This window comes from Mustelus asterias, chromosome 17 (genome assembly GCF_964213995.1).
Source record: "Mustelus asterias chromosome 17, sMusAst1.hap1.1, whole genome shotgun sequence".
NCBI classification, from domain to species: Eukaryota; Metazoa; Chordata; class Chondrichthyes; order Carcharhiniformes; family Triakidae; genus Mustelus; species Mustelus asterias.
The window spans coordinates 10,454,347-10,473,427 of NC_135817.1; the positions used below are offsets into that span (position 1 = coordinate 10,454,347).

The 19,081-nt window shown below is 47.8% G+C and overlaps 1 protein-coding gene across 1 annotated transcript in view; it reads left to right on the plus strand.

Moving 5' to 3' along the window:
- The window catches only part of enox1 (ecto-NOX disulfide-thiol exchanger 1), a 264,276-nt gene that overhangs the window by 181,846 nt on the left and 63,349 nt on the right, over positions 1 to 19,081 (plus strand). Inside the window, exons 9-10 of the mRNA XM_078231954.1 lie at positions 14,640 to 14,824; positions 17,498 to 17,605. Of these exons, the coding sequence (XP_078088080.1) occupies positions 14,640 to 14,824; positions 17,498 to 17,605 (293 nt within the window). The remainder of the gene's footprint in view (positions 1 to 14,639; positions 14,825 to 17,497; positions 17,606 to 19,081) is intronic.

Below are 19,081 nucleotides of genomic sequence, written 5' to 3' on the forward strand. Positions count from 1 at the left end.
CCCATGCAACTTCACCTTCTGCACCAGTCTGCCATGAGGGACCTTGTCAAAGCCCTTACTGAAGTCCATGTAGACAACATCCACTGCCCTACCCTCATCAATCATCTTCATAATTTCCTCGAAAAACTCAATCAAGTTTGTGAGACACGACCTCCCCTTCACAAAACCATGTTGCCTCTCACTAATACATCCACTTATTTCCAAGTGGGAATAAATCCTGTCTCAAAGACAGGATTTCAGAGTGCACTATTCCTTGATTATTCACTTTAAGGGATAGGAGTGAGCCATTGATCTGAACATGCTGATTTCCAACCTCTGAGTTCCAAAATGCATTTTCATTGCACTAAGTATTATGTTGGAAGTGCCGATTAATGTCATTAACTGGAGCTCCTAACCTTGTGTGTGGATGTGGGTGTGTATGTGGGGGAAGGTGCGGGGGGGGGGGGGGGGGGGGGGCGGTTCTATATGTGTTGTGTGTTTGTGTAGGTAGTGTGCGTGAGTTGTGTGTAGGTTGTGTATGGATGTGGATGTGTGAGTTGTGTGTGTGAATTGTGTGTGGTGTGTGTGTGTGGGTTTTGTGTGTGGTGTGTGTGTGGGTTGTGTGTGTAGGTTGTGTGTGTGGATTGTGTGTGTGTGTGGGTTTTGTGTGTGGTGTGTGTGTGGGTTGTGTGTGTGTGTGTTTATATATGTGTTTGTGTGGGTTGTGTGTGTATGTGGATTGTGTGTTTATATGTGTGTGTATATATATGTGTGTGTGTGTGGTTTGTGTGTGTATGTGTGCGTGTGTGGTTTTGTGTGTGTGTGTGTGTGTGTGTGTGTGAGGATTGTGTGTGTGTGTGTGTGGGTTTATATGTGTGTGGGTGTGGGTAATATGTGTGTGTGTGTGTAGGTTTATGTGTGGGTGTGTGTGTGTACGTATGAGTTTTGTGTGTGTGTGTGTGGGTTGTATGTGTGTGTGTGGGGGTTGTGTGTGTGTGTGTGGGTGTGTGTGTGTGTGTGTGTGAGTTGTGTGTGTGTGTGTGTGTTGTGTGTGTGTGTGTGGTGTGTGTGTGGGTTGTATGTGTGTGGGTGTGTGTGTGTGTTGTGTGTGTGTGTGTGTGGGTTGTATGTGTGTGTGTGTGTGTGGGTGTGTGTGTGTGGGGGGGTTGTGGGTGTGTGTGTGTGTGTGGGTTGTATGTGTGTGGGTGTGTGTGTGTGTGGGTTGTATGTGTGTGGGTGTGTGTGTGTGTGGGTTGTATGTGTGTGGGTGTGTGTGTGTGTGGGTGTGTGTGTGTGGGGGGGTTGTGTGTGTGTGTGTGGGTGGGTGTGTGTGTGTGTGTGGGTGGGTGTGTGTGTGTGGGTTGTATGTGTGTGGGTGTGTGTGTGTGTGGGTTGTATGTGTGTGGGTATGTGTGTGTGTGGGTTGTATGTGTGTGGGTGTGTGTGTGTGTGGGTGTGTGTGTGTGTGGGTGTGTGTGTGTGGGGGGGTTGTGTGTGTGTGTGTGTGGGTGTGTGTGTGTGTGGGTTGTATGTGTGTGGGTGTGTGTGTGTGTGGGTTGTATGTGTGTGGGTGTGTGTGTGTGTGGGTTGTATGTGTGTGGGTGTGTGTGTTGAGACCCTGAGGACACATTAAATCAGTGAGAGACAATTTAATGTGACCTGCAAGAACACACTGAGCATAAACAAGTGAGTGGATGGAGCTCTGTTTCCCCATTAGATTTCTCAGCTGCTTTCACCTCAGTCTGTGATCAGGCAGATTGTATTTTTCTCCTGCTCTTTACTAGTTACACAATGAAGAACTAAAAATAAAGTTGTCAACAGTGGTAAAGGTTAACTCGGATTCCCAGAAGGATAATTACAGCCTATTTGCTAATTGGTCACCTACCCCAAGGCTTGTAGTTTTTAATGGTTTCCTGTTCGGCCCTGAGGGTTAGTCCGGAGGGCGACAGATCAGATTTAATGTTGTGCACTCTAGCAGGTGCTGCACTCGACTAGACAGGCTTCTTGTAAAGTGTGCATTGTGACCCTTTATTTAATCGTATCTTTTATGATGATGTCCTTATTGGCTTATTCTGCAGAATGGATCCGGCCCCGTATAGTGCACCGGTTTTATTGCATTGTCCTGGTTTAGCTCCACTTTGAATGAGAGTTGTGGTGCAATGTCCCATGGCATCATATTGCTTCCCACTCCATTTAACTCAACAAAAGATAAGTGCTCTTTCTTTGCATTTTTAACTTGGACAATGCTCACCACTTTGTAGCTGACATGTTTCGTCAATACTACACACCGACAGTGAGAGATATGGGTACATCGGGGTGGATCTGTGGCTTCTTGTCCCAGACTCACTCTATCACAGAGTCAGCCTTACACTGCTGACTGGCGTTTTAACCTCCCGGTTAATATTTTGGTGATACGATAGGTAAAGTGATAATCAGTCATAGCCTGTCAGCGTTTCACTATCATGGCTTTCATTTGTCCAATGTTTATCGCGGTTGGCGTTCCGGAATTTTCTCCAGTTCTAACTCAATCCTGAGAAGGACTTAAGCTGAATTTGCAAAGAGAATTTTAAATTGCTTAGCGTCTCGACAAGCTGCAAAGAAAGAAAAATGTAGCCAGAGCTTTTGATGAGATACAGAACTGTTCCGGCCCATTCTGCAGCCGAGTGTAGTCAGCTAAATCCACACCTCGGACACCCGGTGTCAGTCACTCTGTCTCAGCTCTGTCGATCAGCCCCTTTAGCGCCACTTCAAAAGCTTGACCTGCTGACCTGCGATACCTCGGCCAAATTACCCAGGTGAACACAGGCGGCCATTTTAACTGCCCCACCTGGCGGGAACAAAGCGAAGAACCATCTCGAACAGGATAGAAAGAGGACATTCTGCCCATTATGCCTTGTCCAGCTCTTTGGTCCCTCTCACCTGCCCTTTCCCTGCTGCCCAGCAATTTATTTCCTGTTCAAGTATTCATCCAAATTACTTTTAGAAGTTACTATATGCACCACTCTTGCTGTCAGTGCATCCCAGATAACAACTCACTGCCATAAAATTATCTCCTCCTCTTCACGCTTGTTGTTATGTCATTATCTTAAATCTCTGTCTTCACTCTGACCCTCCTGCTACTGGAAACAGTTTCTCCTTATCTATTTGATCAAAACCCTTCCTGATTTTGCACACCTCTATGTAAATCTCCCTAAACCTTCCTGCTCGAAGAAGAACAATGTCTCTTTCTTCAATCTCTCCACATTAACTAAACTTCCTCATCCATGGAATCATTCTGGTAAATCTCCTCACACTCCCCAAGGGCTCGATATCCTTCCGAGAGTGTGGTGCCCAGAATTGGGACACAAAACTCCATCTATGTTTCATGAAGGTTTACTTCCTCACTTTGTTACTTTAATTTATAACACCTGCAGGGTCTGATCTGCGATACCTTGTCTTTATAAACTTCTCAACTTGTCCCGCTACCTCAGGATGTTTCCACCATGTCTCCTGTTCCCTCTCTGTCTTAACTGGGCCTATATTGTTTTAGCTGTCCAATCCCTCCTGTCTCGGGCATGAGCCTCACTGACACGTGCAAACCAGGTGGGATAAAATGACCTTTGAACCAGTGCCTGTGTGAGCGGCCCACTCGCAGGGCCATTCTCTCGGCAGAATGTTGCCTAGCTCTGCCACCAATACGAGGTGCTTCCCACTCCCACCTCCCCCCACTCACCCTCCCCCCACACCCACCCATATCCCTAGTGGATTCAGTAGAGTTCTGTGAAGGGCCTGTTTTTCCTTTGGGCACTTCCCAGTTGCTCCTGACTGGCGGCGATACCCGGAACCTGGAGTCGGAGCCCTGGCTGCACACAGCAGTATCTTGACCTCTTGTGCTGCCCAGTTGGCACCGGAAGTGATATTCGTTGACTGGTGATGGAGCAGAATGGCAGACATCCTGAGATAAGGGAAACATGTCCAAAGATGTGCGGGTTAGGTTGATTGGCCAGGTTAAAAATTGCCCCTTAGAGTCCTGGGATGTGTAGGTTAGAGGGATTAGTGGGTAAAATATGTGGGGGTAGGGCCTGGGTGGGATTGTGGTCGGTGCAGACTCGATGGGCCGAATGGCCTCCTTCTGCACTGTAGGGTTTCTATGATTCTATGTACCATTGTCCCTACACTACTGCCACGCTCATGGGGGGTGTGTGAACCATAACTTCCAGCAATGTGCAGGAAGGAAAGACTGCATGAGGCTTTGAAAACCCACGTACATTTGTTGCACTGATCTAACTCCCGGCAGGTGGTCTGTCTCTCCGGAGTGGCCCTGGGTGTTAGCCAAAGCTGGGGGTATTGGACGGGATTTTATGGCCTCGCTCGAGGCTGGAAAATCCCATCGACGTCAACAGGCCTTCCCGTTATCCGGTCCGCCCCTTGCCTGCTCCGACTCCCGCGGCGGGCGGGGTGGTAGAATTCTGAACTGCAGGAATGTTCATGCAGGAATGCAGCAGGAATGTTCATGCAGGAATGTTCATGCAGGAATGCAGCAGGAATGTTCATGCAGGAATGCAGCATCTCTGAAGGTGGGCAAAACAGACTGCAGAGCACTGATTCTATACAAGATGTCGGCACACAGGTGAAAACGGACTCCTCTGTCCTCTCGGCCTTGTGCTGAAGTTCATTGGCCTGCCCACCAGCACTTGCAGTGGCTACTTGTGTGAGGGCAGTGGTTTTCTCCTCATCACTGCATCCCTGAAGCTTACAGCACTCTACACCGGGGAGATGAAGGATGGTGAGTGAGGGGGTTCGCCCAGATCATCCAATAACTGCTCACTCAGGCTGGGTGTTTTACCACGTACTGGTACCTCTAACCCTCGGCATGTCAGTAGGCAAGCGCTGAGAAGTGCAGTTTTGGTGTCCTTATCAGAGGAAGGATATCCTTGCTATAGAGGGGGCGCAGCGAAGGTTTACCAGGCTGATTCCTGGGATGGCAGGTCTGTCATAAGAGAAGAGGTTAAGTCGGTTAAGATTATATTCACTGGTGTTTAGAGAGTGAGAGGGGAACTCATAGAAACTTATAAAATTCTAACAGGGTTAGACAGGGTAGATTCAGAAAGAATGTTCCCAATAGAACCATAGAAAATTACAGCTCAGAAACAGGCCTTTTGGCCCTTCTTGTCTGTGCCGAACCATTTTTTGCCTAGTCCCACTGACCTGCACTTGGAATAGAACCATAGAAATGGTGGGGGAGTCCTGAACTAGGGGGTCATAGTTCGAGGATAAGGGGTAAACCTTTTAGAACTGAGGTGAGGAGAAATTTCTTCACCCAGAGGGTGGTGAATGTGTGGAATTCACTACCACAGAATGTAGTTGAGGCCAAAATGTTGTCTGATTTCAAGAAGAAATTGGATATAGCTCTTGGGGCTAAAGGGATCAAGGGATATGGGGGGGAAGGGGGGGATCAGGATATTGAATTCAATGATCAGCCCTGATCAAGATGAATGGCGGAGCAGGTTCGAAGGGCCGAATGGCCTACTCCTGCTTCTAGTTTCTCTGTTTCTATCACAGTGCCTCCTCTGAGCCACGCTGCTCCTGCAGATGGGATGACTGAGGAGGGCCGAGAGGGAAGAGAAAATGGCTAAAAGCCCTGAGAGAGAGTGGATTGAGTTAGTAATCGTCTTGTACACACGCGGAGGAAGGGCTGAGCGCCACAAGAAGCAGGATAGATCAATAATGGTGAAGATCTTCGTGGAATGTCGGTGTCTCGAATGTGAAGGGAAACAGAAACGGCGTGAAAAGTTGCCAATTCTTTGTGAGCTGCTGAGTGTGACAGAATGGACATTCTGCAGTTTCACTCATTTAGTTTTAATCTATCCTCTTTCCACACAGGTCAGTGCATGTGAAAAAATACTGGAGTCTTGTTGCCAAAACCATGTCCAGTGAAGGAATATCTGCGCCAACAGTCTGTTTTACAAATTGCAGCCTCTCATTAAACTGGCTAACATCTGCCCTCACTATAATTACACCTTGTATTACTAATCACTTGGACGTTCAAGTCATTAGAGAAAACTGTAATTGCAGCAACAAGCAAGTGCGAGAGTTTTAAATTTAGCTAGTTCCCCAGGTAACTAGCCAGTCACAGCATTGTGAGCTACAATGCAAGGCTACTCTTGTGCTGTACAGCGTACAGCAGTATGTACCATAGGATCCCGACAGTACAGAAGGAGGCCATTCGGCCCATCGAGTCTGTACCGACCACAATCCCACGCATTTACCCTGCTAATCCCCCCTGACACTAGGGCCAATTATCACGGCCAATCGACCTAACCCACACATCCTTGTACCGTCTGTCTCGCGAAAGGCCCTGTGACAGCACCTTCCAAACCTGTGACCTCGACTGCAAATGTTGCGGGTTCCTGAGTCACTGACAGCCAGGATACTCAGCAAATAGTCATTTATTCGCTCGCTTAGCAGCTGCTTCAACACTTCATCCCACACTCGCGTGGATAAGAAAATAAATCACTCAGGGAGGTGCTGATTTTCTACATTTACTGAGTGCTTAACTGTACTGAAAACTGCCGTACAAATTCATTCTTTATTTGACTTTCAGTGTTCCATGTGAGGAGGGCTGCTCCAGAGTTGATGGTGTTACAGACAAAATAAATACACCTGAAATTTATTTAAAACTTCAGAATCCAGAATCCCGACAGTGCAGGAGAAGGCCCTTTGGCACAACTCTCCAACAGAGCATTTTACCCCAACCCAACCATGCAAATTTACCCCACTAATTCCCCCTAACCTACACTTCCTTGGACATTAAGAGTTTAGCATGGCCAGTCCACCTAATCTAGACATCTTTGGAGTGTGAGAGGAAACCGGAGCACCCGGAGGAAACCCACGCAGACATGGGGGAGAACGTGCAGACTCCGCATAGACAGTCACTCAAGGTCGGAGTTGAACCCGGGCTCCTGGCACTGTGAGGCAGCAGTGCTAACCACTGTGTCACCGTGCCGCCCTATTGAACTCACCAATGTGCTTTTCCGTGACTTTAGTGTGATCAATGTGAAAGCCGCTCAAAGATGTTCAATTCCTGGGTGCAAAACAGAAGAAAAAAGGGGTAAAAGATTCATTACGCCAGCGGTTGGGTTTTCCTTTTGGAGCGAGTACCTTGATGTCCCACACGTATGTCGGCCCTGACCCTGCACAATGTCGGCAATAGTCGTTTGACATGAGGTTTTGCAGGGCTGGCCAGCTTTTTGGGCCTTCTTGCTCACTTGCCCCACGATGGAGAGGTCCTCCAAAAGCAAATGACAAAAATGATTTAGAATCAGCCACAGCCGCCTCCCCGTGATTGTGAAGGGGCCAGCAGCAGCTCTGGGTGCAGTTCCAACAGGATGGCGCTCTGCATCCTTCCCCATCTCCTGCCTGGAGGTGTAACTGTCCCCCAACCCCTCCACTCCCCACCTCACCCGCCCCCCCCCCCCCACCACATTGTGAAGATCATGTTTCAGGGCTACATCTAACCAGGGTTAGAGAGAGGGGTGGGTGATAACAACAACAACTTACAGTGCCTCAAAGTACCGACAAGATGGAGAGTGAGAAAATCGACGCCCTTTTCCTTCGCAGCGATTTGGGCCTACCCTGAGGCCTGGCAGCTCTCTGGATTGAGAGCCAGTCATCCACCCTGCCCGCTTTCAGCCTCATGCAGAGGGGGTCAGGAGCAGTGCCGCTGCTGCGAGGGAGGGTATTGGAAGCTTTACCATAACTGGGCGGCACGGTAGCACAGTGGTTAGCACTGCTGCTTCACAGCTCCAGGGACCTGGGTTCGATTCCCGGCTCGGGTCGCTGTCTGTGTGGAGTTTGCACATTCTCCTCGTGTCTGCGTGGGTTTCCTCCGGGTGCTCCGGTTTCCTCCCACAGTCCAAAGATGTGCGGCTTAGGTCGATTGGCCATTCTAAAAATTTGCCCTTAATGTCCTGGGATGCGTAGGTTAGAGGGATTAGTGGGTAAATATCTAGAGATATGGGGTAGGGCCTGGGTGGGATTGTGGTCGGTGCAGACTCGATGGGCCGAATGGCCTCTTTCTGTGCTGTATGGTTTCTAAGATTTCTAACTATAAACTGTGTGAAGGAACAACAGTAAGAAAGACTCCTAACTTTCTCAGATATGTCCCTGGAGGTTTTACTGTAAAGCTAAAAGAGATTGAACGTTATGTATTGAGGTCAGAAAGCCCATTGAGAGGGTAGTGATGTGGAAAGAGGGGGCAGGAGGTCTGAGTGATAACTCCATTATCCCAATGGTAACCTCAATTTAATTTAAATGGAATTTAATCCAGATAAATGCGAAGTCATGCATTTTGGAAGAAATAATGTAGTGAGGAGTTATACAATAAATGGCAGAGCCATCAAGAGTATAGAAACACAGAGGGACCTAGGTGTGCAAGTCCACAAATCCTTGAAGGTGGCAACACAGGTGGAGAAGGTGGTGAAGAAGGCATATGGTATGCTTGCCTTTATAGGACGGGGTATAGAGTATAAAAGCTGGAGTCTGATGATGCAGTTGTATAGAACGCTGGTTAGGCCACATTTGGAGTACTGCGTCCAGTTCTGGTCGCCGCACTACCAGAAGGATGTGGAGGCATTAGAGAGAGTGCAGAGAAGGTTTACCAGGATGTTGCCTGGTATGGAGGGTCTTAGCTATGAGGAGAGATTGGGTAAACTGGGGTTGTTCTCCCTGGAAAGACGGAGAATGAGGGGAGATCTAATAGAGGTGTACAAGATTATGAAGGGGATAGATAGGGTGAACGGTGGGAAGCTTTTTCCCAGATCAGAAGTGACGATCACGAGGGGTCACGGGCTCAAGGTGAGAGGGGCGAAGTATAACTCAGATATCAGAGGGACGTTTTTTACACAGAGGGTGGTGGGGGCCTGGAATGCGCTGCCAAGTAGGGTGGTGGAGGCAGGCACGCTGACATCATGAGCAGCCTGGGAATGGAGGGATACAAACGATTGGTCTAGTTGGACCAAGGAGCGGCACAGGCTTGGAGGGCCGTAGGGCCTGTTTCCTGTGCTGTACTGTTCTTTGTTCTCAGTAAGCCAATTGTGTCCCACCTCCTATCTTACATTTAAGAGGCATCTGGGTGGGTACATGAATACGGAGGGAAGAAGGATACGGACTGAGTTAGGGCAGAAGGTTTTTTTTAATTTTAGTTCGGGCATCATGATCGACACAGGCTTGGAGGGCCGAAAGGCCTCCTGTGCTGTACCTTTCTTTGTTCTTTGTTCATATTCTTTCCATTTGAATCCCGAGTGTGAGGGAAAGTGCCTTGCACAAAATGAACCCTCGAGCCTCATCTGAACTCATGCACACTCTGTCAACTCCCATTGCTGGCCACAAGAGGCACTGCTTGAACCCCAAAGACAGACCAGCAGCACATTGACAGAGTGACAACTATTGCTAAAGATCAGATTGAGGAAGTTATCATTTGGGGCTCTGGGTACACATGTGCTATTCCAATCACAGCTACGGTAAGCCTGCCGGGTTGTGGGATTGGATAGCTCGCTCATGCTGTATGAAGGGTAGAAATTGAGGGGGCATCAAAGAACAATATTAAGTAAAACTGAGCTGCTGTTTGACAGATGTGGAAAAAAATCACCAGATGCTGACTGGAAGGATCCAGTTGCAAACAAAACTTCCGGAGTAGTACAGAGCGGACAATTCCCCTGCTGGACGTCAGCCATAATATCTCTTCCATTGCCTGTGTGGACACAATAAATGATGGATGTCCTTCATTGTGTCATGAAGAGCTTTTCCTATTTAAAAATACATTCTCTTCCTTTCATTCCCCTCAGCTTTGCTGCACAGAAACTATGGTGAACATATCTTTAATCTGTTTTTAATCATTTTCAAATACATGCTGGCATATCTGTAAAAATGATTCCATTCAGTGTGCTCAAAATGTCAAATTGTCGCATGCGAGAGATTAGATTTTAATCCTGCTGGCGTGGTAGAAACCGGTCAGGGAGCCAGATAATTGGGGCAGTGCCAGCAATGGTGGTAACCAGTCAGACAGATAACCAGGGGCAGTGCCAGCTGTGGTGGTAACCAGTCAGACAGATAACCAGGGGCAGTGCCAGCTGTAGTGGTAACCAGTCAGACAGACAGATAACCAGGGGTAGTGCCAGCTGTGGTGGTAACCAGTCAGTCAGACAGATAACCAGGACACTGCCAGCTTGTTTCTGGGGTAGCCAGTGAGGTTCTAGAGGCAGAGTTTCATCACTGAAAAGAGAACCATATTGCCAAAGCTTTTTATTTTGCACCCATCAGGACACAATCGGGAATGCCAAATTTCAAACTCTCACAGCAATATTTTGAATTACCTTTGCGGGGGGGGGGGCAATAGATCCCTGTTGCTATCTCCAGGGCAATGCCTCGGCCAATCAGCAGCCTTTTCTCCTGCAGATATAAATTGTTGTGATTGTTTGAAATTTGGCATTCCTGCCTTTGTCCGAATGACAAACAATCTTGGGGATATGAGTTTCTTTTCAGCAATAGTCGGGTTCTTCTGCCAATTGACTCAGAGTGCTATTCCACCATGGATGTGGGAGATACCATCACTCTCACCTGAGAAGTTCATAGGGACCCAGATCTCTGAGATCAGATGTGAGCTCCATGTGGGAGTTTGTCTTCAGGAGGGAGGTGGACAGCTTCCTAACTGAGATAGAGATTTCACCATATAGCAGGTGCCTTTGTACATTTGGACTGATTGCATAGAATCCCTACAGTGCAGAAAGAGGCCATTTGGCCCATCGAGTCTGCCCCGACTTTCTGACAGAGTGTCTTACCCGGGCCCTCTCCCCCACCCTATCCCCGTAACCTTGTGCATTTACCATGGCTAATCCATCTAACCAACACATCTTTGGACACCAAGGGGGAATTTAGCATGGCCAATCCACTTTCGCTGCACATCTTTGGACTGGTAGGAAACTGGAACGCCCAGAAGGAACTCACGCAGACAGAGGGAGAATGTGCAAACTCCACACAGACAGTCACCCGAGACTGGAATTGAACCCGGGTCCCTGGCACCATGAGGCAGCAGTGCTAACCACCATGCTAACGTGTTGCCTCATTTGCATTGGCTGAGGGGGTCAGAGTTGATGCTACCAGAGGGGATCAGTGTAATGAGCCACATTAAGAGCTTGGCTGATCATCTTAAATTAGTTTTTAGTGTAGCTATTGGCACGCTCAAGATTGCTCAGTTTGTGCGGCTCAATTACTGAATTACATCTAACAGCAGACATTAGTTTGGGTTTTGCAAGTTGCTTGAGTATGGCCTGTACTCTGCTTGTTACAAACAAACTGGAGGAACATGCTGCTCGGTTCAATCAGTCGCTGGGATGTACGGCCAACATACCTGACATTACACCGACACTGACATTACTCAATTCCAACTCGCGATTTTATTTATTAAGTCAATCATTATTGACTGAAATGTTCAATTTGTTCTCTCATTGCTTGAGCAGGATCCTTTCATTCTCGCTCACCCTCCTGTGACCACTGGGAGCATGTCCGTCCGTCTAAGATTAGTCTATAGAGTCTGGTGATAATGGCTGTCACTTGGATTGGGCGAGATGCTGTAAAACAGGCACTAGGAAATTGACAATACACAAAGCTTGCTTTGTATCTCCATGGAGAGGAGACACCCTTTTGGTGAGGCCTGACTATAAACCCATCTTCCTCTTCATAACATCCTGATAAAAGTATTTCCATCAGAAAATCCATGTGGTTCTCTGAATGGAGATAAATAAAATTGGCTGCATAAAGGCCCCTCAAACCTAAGCAAGGAAATAAATATGAACCTTCAGTCGCAGTATTCAAAATGGCCTCCTCAATATGATGTTCACCATACAGCAGTTCCTCCCACCACTGATGTAGTGATGATAAATTATTCTCCGCAGGCTGAGGGCATCTGTGGAGGGTTTGGACGTGACCGTTGACTTCTCTTCAATATGGCGGAGCAGCCTGCTAGCTGATCCAGCTCAGAGGATTATTCAGAGGAGAATCCAGCTGCGGATAGTGGGTTCGAGATGCGTCAGAGCAAGCCCAAGATGGGCGCAATGCCTCATCTTGTCAGCTTTGATCATGTTTATCTCTCTTGTGGGGTCCTTAAATTGGATTCAATTTGAATTTGTTTTTTGGAGCAAAAGCAAGGAGATGGATTTGCCTGGTTCACTCTGCATATTGGCTTTGTAACTTCAAGAATGGGTAAAATATTTTTTTAAAAGAACCTGTTTACCCTGTTTATCATCCCAAACAAGTGGAAGTTTGGTGAAGAGTCTTGGCTGTTGTTTTGTGTTTCTTTGTTATCGCTTATTATTGCGTTAGCCAAGTGGAGTTATTGTACTGCCGACTCCGACTGCCCCTGGCAAAAGCTGTTTTAAGAATTCAACCGCTTTTCCGTCAGTCAGTTTTTACACATCTGCTTGTGATTAGCCTGTCCAGTAATGTTTTCCTCAAAGCGTTTGATATTTTCTGTGAGGATTGGCATTTGAAGTCTGAACAGTTTGTTTAGGGTTCTGACTCTGGTGGATTTAGCCCAGGGCTCTTCCCAAAAAATACCATAGTTTGGCCAGCTTTGCAAATTACCATTCAAACTCTCCCCCGAACCATCCAGAACTACCTTTGTCGGAAGTTGTTGCCATGGTGATTGGGCCTTAGTTTGGCTGAAGTATTCTGTAGCCTTCCACTCGAGTTTCCAGTCTTTTCAAAATGGCTAATTGGAAACGGGTGAGGGCTGCATGGTCTGAGCTGTGGCAGACAGTGAAAGGCTGTTGGGAGTGAGATCTCCGAGGTGTTACCCCAGTGTTTCCAGCCTCAGCATGTTTATGAGTTCAAGAGGAGTAACTGAAGAGGTCTGTGGATATCTGTCCTAATCTGGTGGCGTAGTGGTATTGTCGCTGGACTAGTAATCCAGGGACCAGGTTAATGCTCTGGGGACCCAGGTTCGAATCCCACCACGGCAGGTGGTAAAATTGGAATTCAATAAAAATCTGGAATTAAATCCAATGGTGTCCACGAAACCATTGTTGATTGTCGTAAAAGCCCATCTGGTTCATTAATGTCCTTTCGGGAAGGAAAAGCTGCCGTCCCTTACCTGGTCCTGACGGCATATGACTTCAGATCCATAGCAATGTGGTTGACTCTTAAATGCTCAGGGATGGGCAATAAATGCTGGCCAGCCAGTGACGCCCATCAACGAATGAAAAAAAACCCCTTCGTTTTCCAATCAGTCCATGCAAAGATCTGTATGTTTCAAAAAAAATCATTCAACTGGATAGGTTGAAGAGGCCCCAGACTGTCCAATGATGTGTTATCACTGGCCTTGCACAGACGTGGCCAAGCGGGGTTAACCCCTGGGAAGACAACTCTGAGGGCTCAGACAAAGGTTCAGCCACAAGCTTAGTTCTGTGCACCAGGGGGATGGTATATTGGCCTTTGAGGGACTGGAGCGTTGATATGCCAGAATAACGCCTTGAATCCAATTACAATTTAAGAGATTATACAAACTAGGACTAAAGTCTGCAAGTATATGTTGGAATTTAGAAGATTTAAGGGTGATTTGATTAAAGATTTCAAGATGTAATGGGGAACTAATAGGATAGATAAAGAAAAATGATGTCTGCTGGTTGGTGAGTCTAAATCTGGGGGGTGTGGGGGGCATAGTTTAGGAATTAGAGTCAGATCTTTAAGGGGGAAGTTAGGGAATAAAATCTTATGCATATTTTATGGAATTGACTTTTTCCAGAGCAGTGCAGAGATTAGACTAATTTCTAAGCAATGCATGAGCTTTATTTACAAGGTTTATACAATGCTTCCAGCTCAGCTTCCTGTGTGTGTTTACTTTGCTCAAAGTCACACCCCAGGCTTAACCAATCAAGCACAGACAGATCAATTAGCAGACTCCCATAATCAAACACAGAGCAGTTGAATGCTCCAGTTTCGACAAACAAAGTAAGTTTGGAACTCTCTTCTGGAAATGGCAGTCAATACGGGTGTGGTGGACTTCAGTTGTGCCTTTGTCCTACATGGACCACCGTTGTGTGTTTGTTATGCCTGGACACATCCCCTGCCGGCTCGGCTCCTCCCCTTGTCACCTAGTATAAAGGTGGCTGTCTCCTCCCCCTTGTTCAGTTCGGGTCGGTTACTTGTTGGGATGTGCTCCTGATTCTGTTATGAATAAAAGCCTACACTTGTATTGGCACATAAGTAGTCTTTTGCCTAATTGATAGCGCATCAACGGGTTAATCTTAAATCTGAGATTGATAGATTGTGGTCAAGATTGGAGAGCTCTGGGGAAAGGCAGAGATGGAGGCAAAACTAAATACATGGAGTTAAAGGTCACAGAAGAGCCATGATCCCATTGAGTGCTGAAGCCGATAAAAGGGGGTAAATGGTCTCTTTGTGTTCCTGTGCTTATTCCTGCTAACCTTTAATCTCAACTGAGAATTGAAACTTACTTAACAGGCAAAAACTAAAAATGAATATAAAAAATTAACCCTTTCCTTAGAGTGTCAGTATTTGAATGCTGAGATACTGGAATGGGGAGGGTTTGAATGGACGAGTATTGTCTGCAGCCCTGGTTAAGGATGATGGAGAGAATAAGTATCTGTTATTCTGGCCCACTTTAGCTCTGGCTGCCCAGGCACGCGCACTGAAGGAGGAGAACGACAGTCTGAGGTGGCAACTGGATGCCTATCGGAATGAAGTGGAGCTTCTTAAACAGGAGCAGGGAATGTTCCAACGCATGGATGAAAGTCACAGCAAGGAGCAGCAACTCCAGTTTCAACAGCACGCCATGCAGGGCATGCAACAGGTATGTGAACATGCATGCATGCACACAGCAGTGCGGGACATGCAACATGCATGCAGCAACTCTGTTTCTCTCTTTACATTTGCCTGATTTGCAGATTATTTTCAGCGTTTTTATTTCCAGTTTCTGCAGCATTTTGTTTTTGTCGCGGATGTGAATGCATGTGGGTGTGTCCGTGTCCGTGTCCGTGGGTGTGGGTGTGTGTCCGTCCGTGGGTGTGGGTGTGTGTCCGTCCGTGGGTGTGGGTGTGTGTCCGTCCGTGGGTGTGGGTGTGTGTCCGTCCGTGGCTGTGGGTGTGTGTCCGTCCGTGGCTGTGGGTGTGTGTCCGTCTGTGGGTGTGTGTCCGTCCGTGGCTGTGGGTGTGTGTCCGTCCGTGGCTGTGGGTGTGTGTCCGTCCGTGGCTGTGGGTGTGTGTCCGTCCGTGGCTGTGGGTGTGTGTCCGTCCGTGGCTGTGGGTGTGTGTCCGTCCGTGGCTGTGGGTGTGTGTCCGTCCGTGGCTGTGGGTGTGTGTCCGTCCGTGGCTGTGGGTGTGTGTCCGTCCGTGGCTGTGGGTGTGTGTCCGTCCGTGGCTGTGGGTGTGTGTCCGTCCGTGGCTGTGGGTGTGTGTCCGTCCGTGGCTGTGGGTGTGTGTCCGTCCGTGGCTGTGGGTGTGTGTCCGTCCGTGGCTGTGGGTGTGTGTCCGTCCGTGGCTGTGGGTGTGTGTCCGTCCGTGGCTGTGGGTGTGTGTCCGTCCGTGGCTGTGGGTGTGTGTCCGTCCGTGGCTGTGGGTGTGTGTCCGTCCGTGGCTGTGGGTGTGTGTCCGTCCGTGGCTGTGGGTGTGTGTCCGTCCGTGGCTGTGGGTGTGTGTCCGTCCATGGCTGTGTGTCCGTCCGTGGCTGTGGCTGTGTGTCCGTCCGTGGCTGCGGCTGTGTGTCCGTCCGTGGCTGCGGCTGTGTGTCCGTCCGTGGCTGCGTGTGTGTGTCCGTCCGTGGCTGCGTGTGTGCGTCCGCGCGTGTGTCAGTGCGTATTTGTGGAGGTATGTGGGTACATGCATGCGTGTGGGTCTGAACGTGTGGGCGTGTCTGTGTGTGTCCGTGTGTATATGTGGGTGTGGGTATGTCCATGTGTGTGGGTGTGTCCGTGGGGGTATGTGCGTGTGTGTGTGGGTACATGCATGCGTGTGGGTATGTACGTGTGTGTGGGTTCGTGCGTGTGTATATGTATGTGTGTGTATGTGGGTTCGGGCGGGCATGCGCGCATATGGGTACGTGTGTGTCAGTTACAAAAATGTTAGTAGAAATAGATAATGCTATCTAATAATCTGTATTTCGTGGGGGACAGAAATTGCTTGGCATGAACTCCATTACCTCAACTCCAAGGTGCAGTCGGTGATTGGAGGATCTTGAGGGAATGGGATTGGGGAGTGGTGGCAGAGATGGAGCTCGCCTCCTGCTGGCCGGAGGACCAGCTTACATCCTCTCCAGTAGCAGCCAGCCCTGAGTGTGCATGTAGTGGGGAGTGATCAACTTCCCTCTCCCCCAGCAGGGTCTATACACATGGAGCATGCAGCTTTGTGAATCAGCTTCAGACTCTGGTTTATGACGCACTCCCACCTCACCTCCGATATCACCTCTGTCTAATCCACTGTTCCAGTTGTCACCTACAGCGCCCCAGATGTGGTCGCAACAATGGATTATCCTGTTTCCTAATTTAACCGGAGACTTGTTCGCTCAAGTTTCTGTATTTCTCTTTCTGCGACCTCAGCCACTTCACAATTTACAATAATGTCAATGACATCATCTTGTTGTTACTTGCTTAGAAACTGAAGAATCACAGTTTGTAAAGATTATTAACATTATCTGGACCATACCAATAAGCCAATCTATTCAACCCTGATATTGGCAGCGGGCAAAAGCATAATTTGACATTTAGCTGATGTATGTTAATGCAGAATTTTCTGGAAGGAATTGGTCCCCCTAATGGCAGCTGGAGCTCAGTCTGTATTGGGCAGGTTTATGATTTGGATTAAAACTTCCGTGTGTTCTAATATTTCTTTAATACAGAACCTTCAAACTTACCTCCATGTTCCGGAATATTCACAGTGGCTGAAATTGGCTTGGGGCAAGGGTTAGATAAACAGACCGATTGCCCTTCACTCAATGGAATGGCCAGTGGCAGTATGCTATAGCGGCTTTGTGATATAGTGGCTTATCGACTGGGTACACACTCTGACCAGGTCCAGTTTCAGAGAATCGCAGAACCCCTACAGTGCGCCCATCGAGCCTACACTGACCACAATCTCACCCAAGCCCTATCCCCTGTAACCCCACATTTTTACCCTGCTAATTCCCCTGACACTAAGGGGCAATTTAGCATGGTCAATCCACCTAACCCGCACATCTTTGGACTGTGGAAGGAAACCGGAGCACCTGAAGGAAACCCACGCAGACACGGGGAGAACGCGCAGACTCCACACAAACAGTGATCCAAGCCGGGAATCGAACCCGGGTCCCTGGCGCTGTGAGGCAGCAGTGCTGACCACTGTGCCACCGTCCTGTTTCAGCATCGCTGGTCAGGAACATTTTGAATTGTGGAATAATACATGAAAGGCAAGGTCCAGTCTCACCTCTGAAATGTGAAATAGTTGTGCAACACTCTCTGGCTCTGTGAACTCATAACAGTGTTGTTTCTCATCAGCAACTACTCGCACTGCAGGAGGAATACAGAAAAAAGGAGTCAGAACTGGAGAAAATCAAGGAAGAAAATTCACATGTGCAGGCATTACTTGAAGCTCTTAAAGACAAGGTAAATTCCTCTGTCCTCATCATTGTACTTTTAGAGAATTACTTGGCAAAGCAGCATCCTTCAAAGACACACTGGAGTAACTCACTACAATTGAACGATACAGCATTTTGTCTTGCGTACTTCTATCTGATGTAAAATAATGACTCCTCAATCTCTAGAGTTGATAGAATAATTGATTTTGTGCATTTTAAACTTATCTGTACTCATTCACAAGATGTAGGTGTCACTGGCTAGGCCAGCATCTATTGCCCATCCCTAATTGCCCTTGAGAAGGTGGTGGTGAGCTGCCTTCTTGAACCGCTGCAGGCCATGTGGTGTAGGTACACCCACAATGCTGTTAGGGAGGGAATTCCAGGATTTTGACCCAGTGCCGGTGAAGGAACAGCGATATAGTTCCTAGTCAGGATGGCGAGTGACTTGGAGGGGAATCTGCAGTTGGTGGTGTTCCCAAGTGTCTTTTGCCCTTGTACTAGGTGGTCGAATTTGGAAGGTGCTGTCAAAGGAGCCTTGATGAGTTGCTGCAGTGCATCCTGTAGATGGTACACGCGGTGTGTCAGAATTGGAGAAAGTGAATGTTGAAAATGGTGGATGGGGTGATGAACACGTGGGCTGCTTTATTCTGGATGGTGTTGAGCTTGTACGTTGTTGGAGCTGCACACATCCCAGGCAAGTGGGGAGTATTCCATTACACTCCTGACTTGTGCCTTGTGGATGATGGGCAGGCTTTGGGCAGTCAGGAGGGGAGTTCCTCGCCGTAGGATTCCCAACCTCTGACCTACTCTTGAGTCACAGTATTTATATGGCTGGTCCAGTTCCGTTTCTGGTCAATGCCAACCCCCAGGATGTTGATGGTGAGGGATTCAGCAATGGTAATGCCATTGAATGTCGGGCGGAGATGGTTAGATTCTCTCTTAATTATCTGAGGAATACTGAACAATCATCGGTGAACATCCCTACTTCAGAGCTTGTGTTGGAGGGATAGTCAATGATGAAGCAGCTGAAATTGGGCCTAGAATACTACCTTGTGAAACACCTGCAGTGATATCCTTGAGCTAAGATGATTGGCCTCCAATGAACACAATCATCTTCCTTTGTGCTGACAAGCTGTTGGGAAGGCAAAAAAGCATCCTAACTTTTATTACAAAGACTGTAAGTGTAAAATAAATCTTATCACAAATTATACAGGACAGTGGTGAGGCCACGCTAGAGCAGAGTGTTGAAATTTGGTCCCCTTATCAAAGAGAGGTCATTATTGTCCCAGAGATAGTGCAAGAACAGTTCACTAGACTGGTTCCTAGGATGAGGAGAGATCGAGTAGACCAGGCCTATATTGATTTTGATTTGATTTATTATTGTCACATGTATTAGTATACAGTGAAAAGTATTGTTTCTTGTGCGCTATACAGACAAAGAATACCATTCATAGAGAAGGAAACGAGAGTGCAGAATGTAGTGTCACAGTTATAGCTAGGGTGT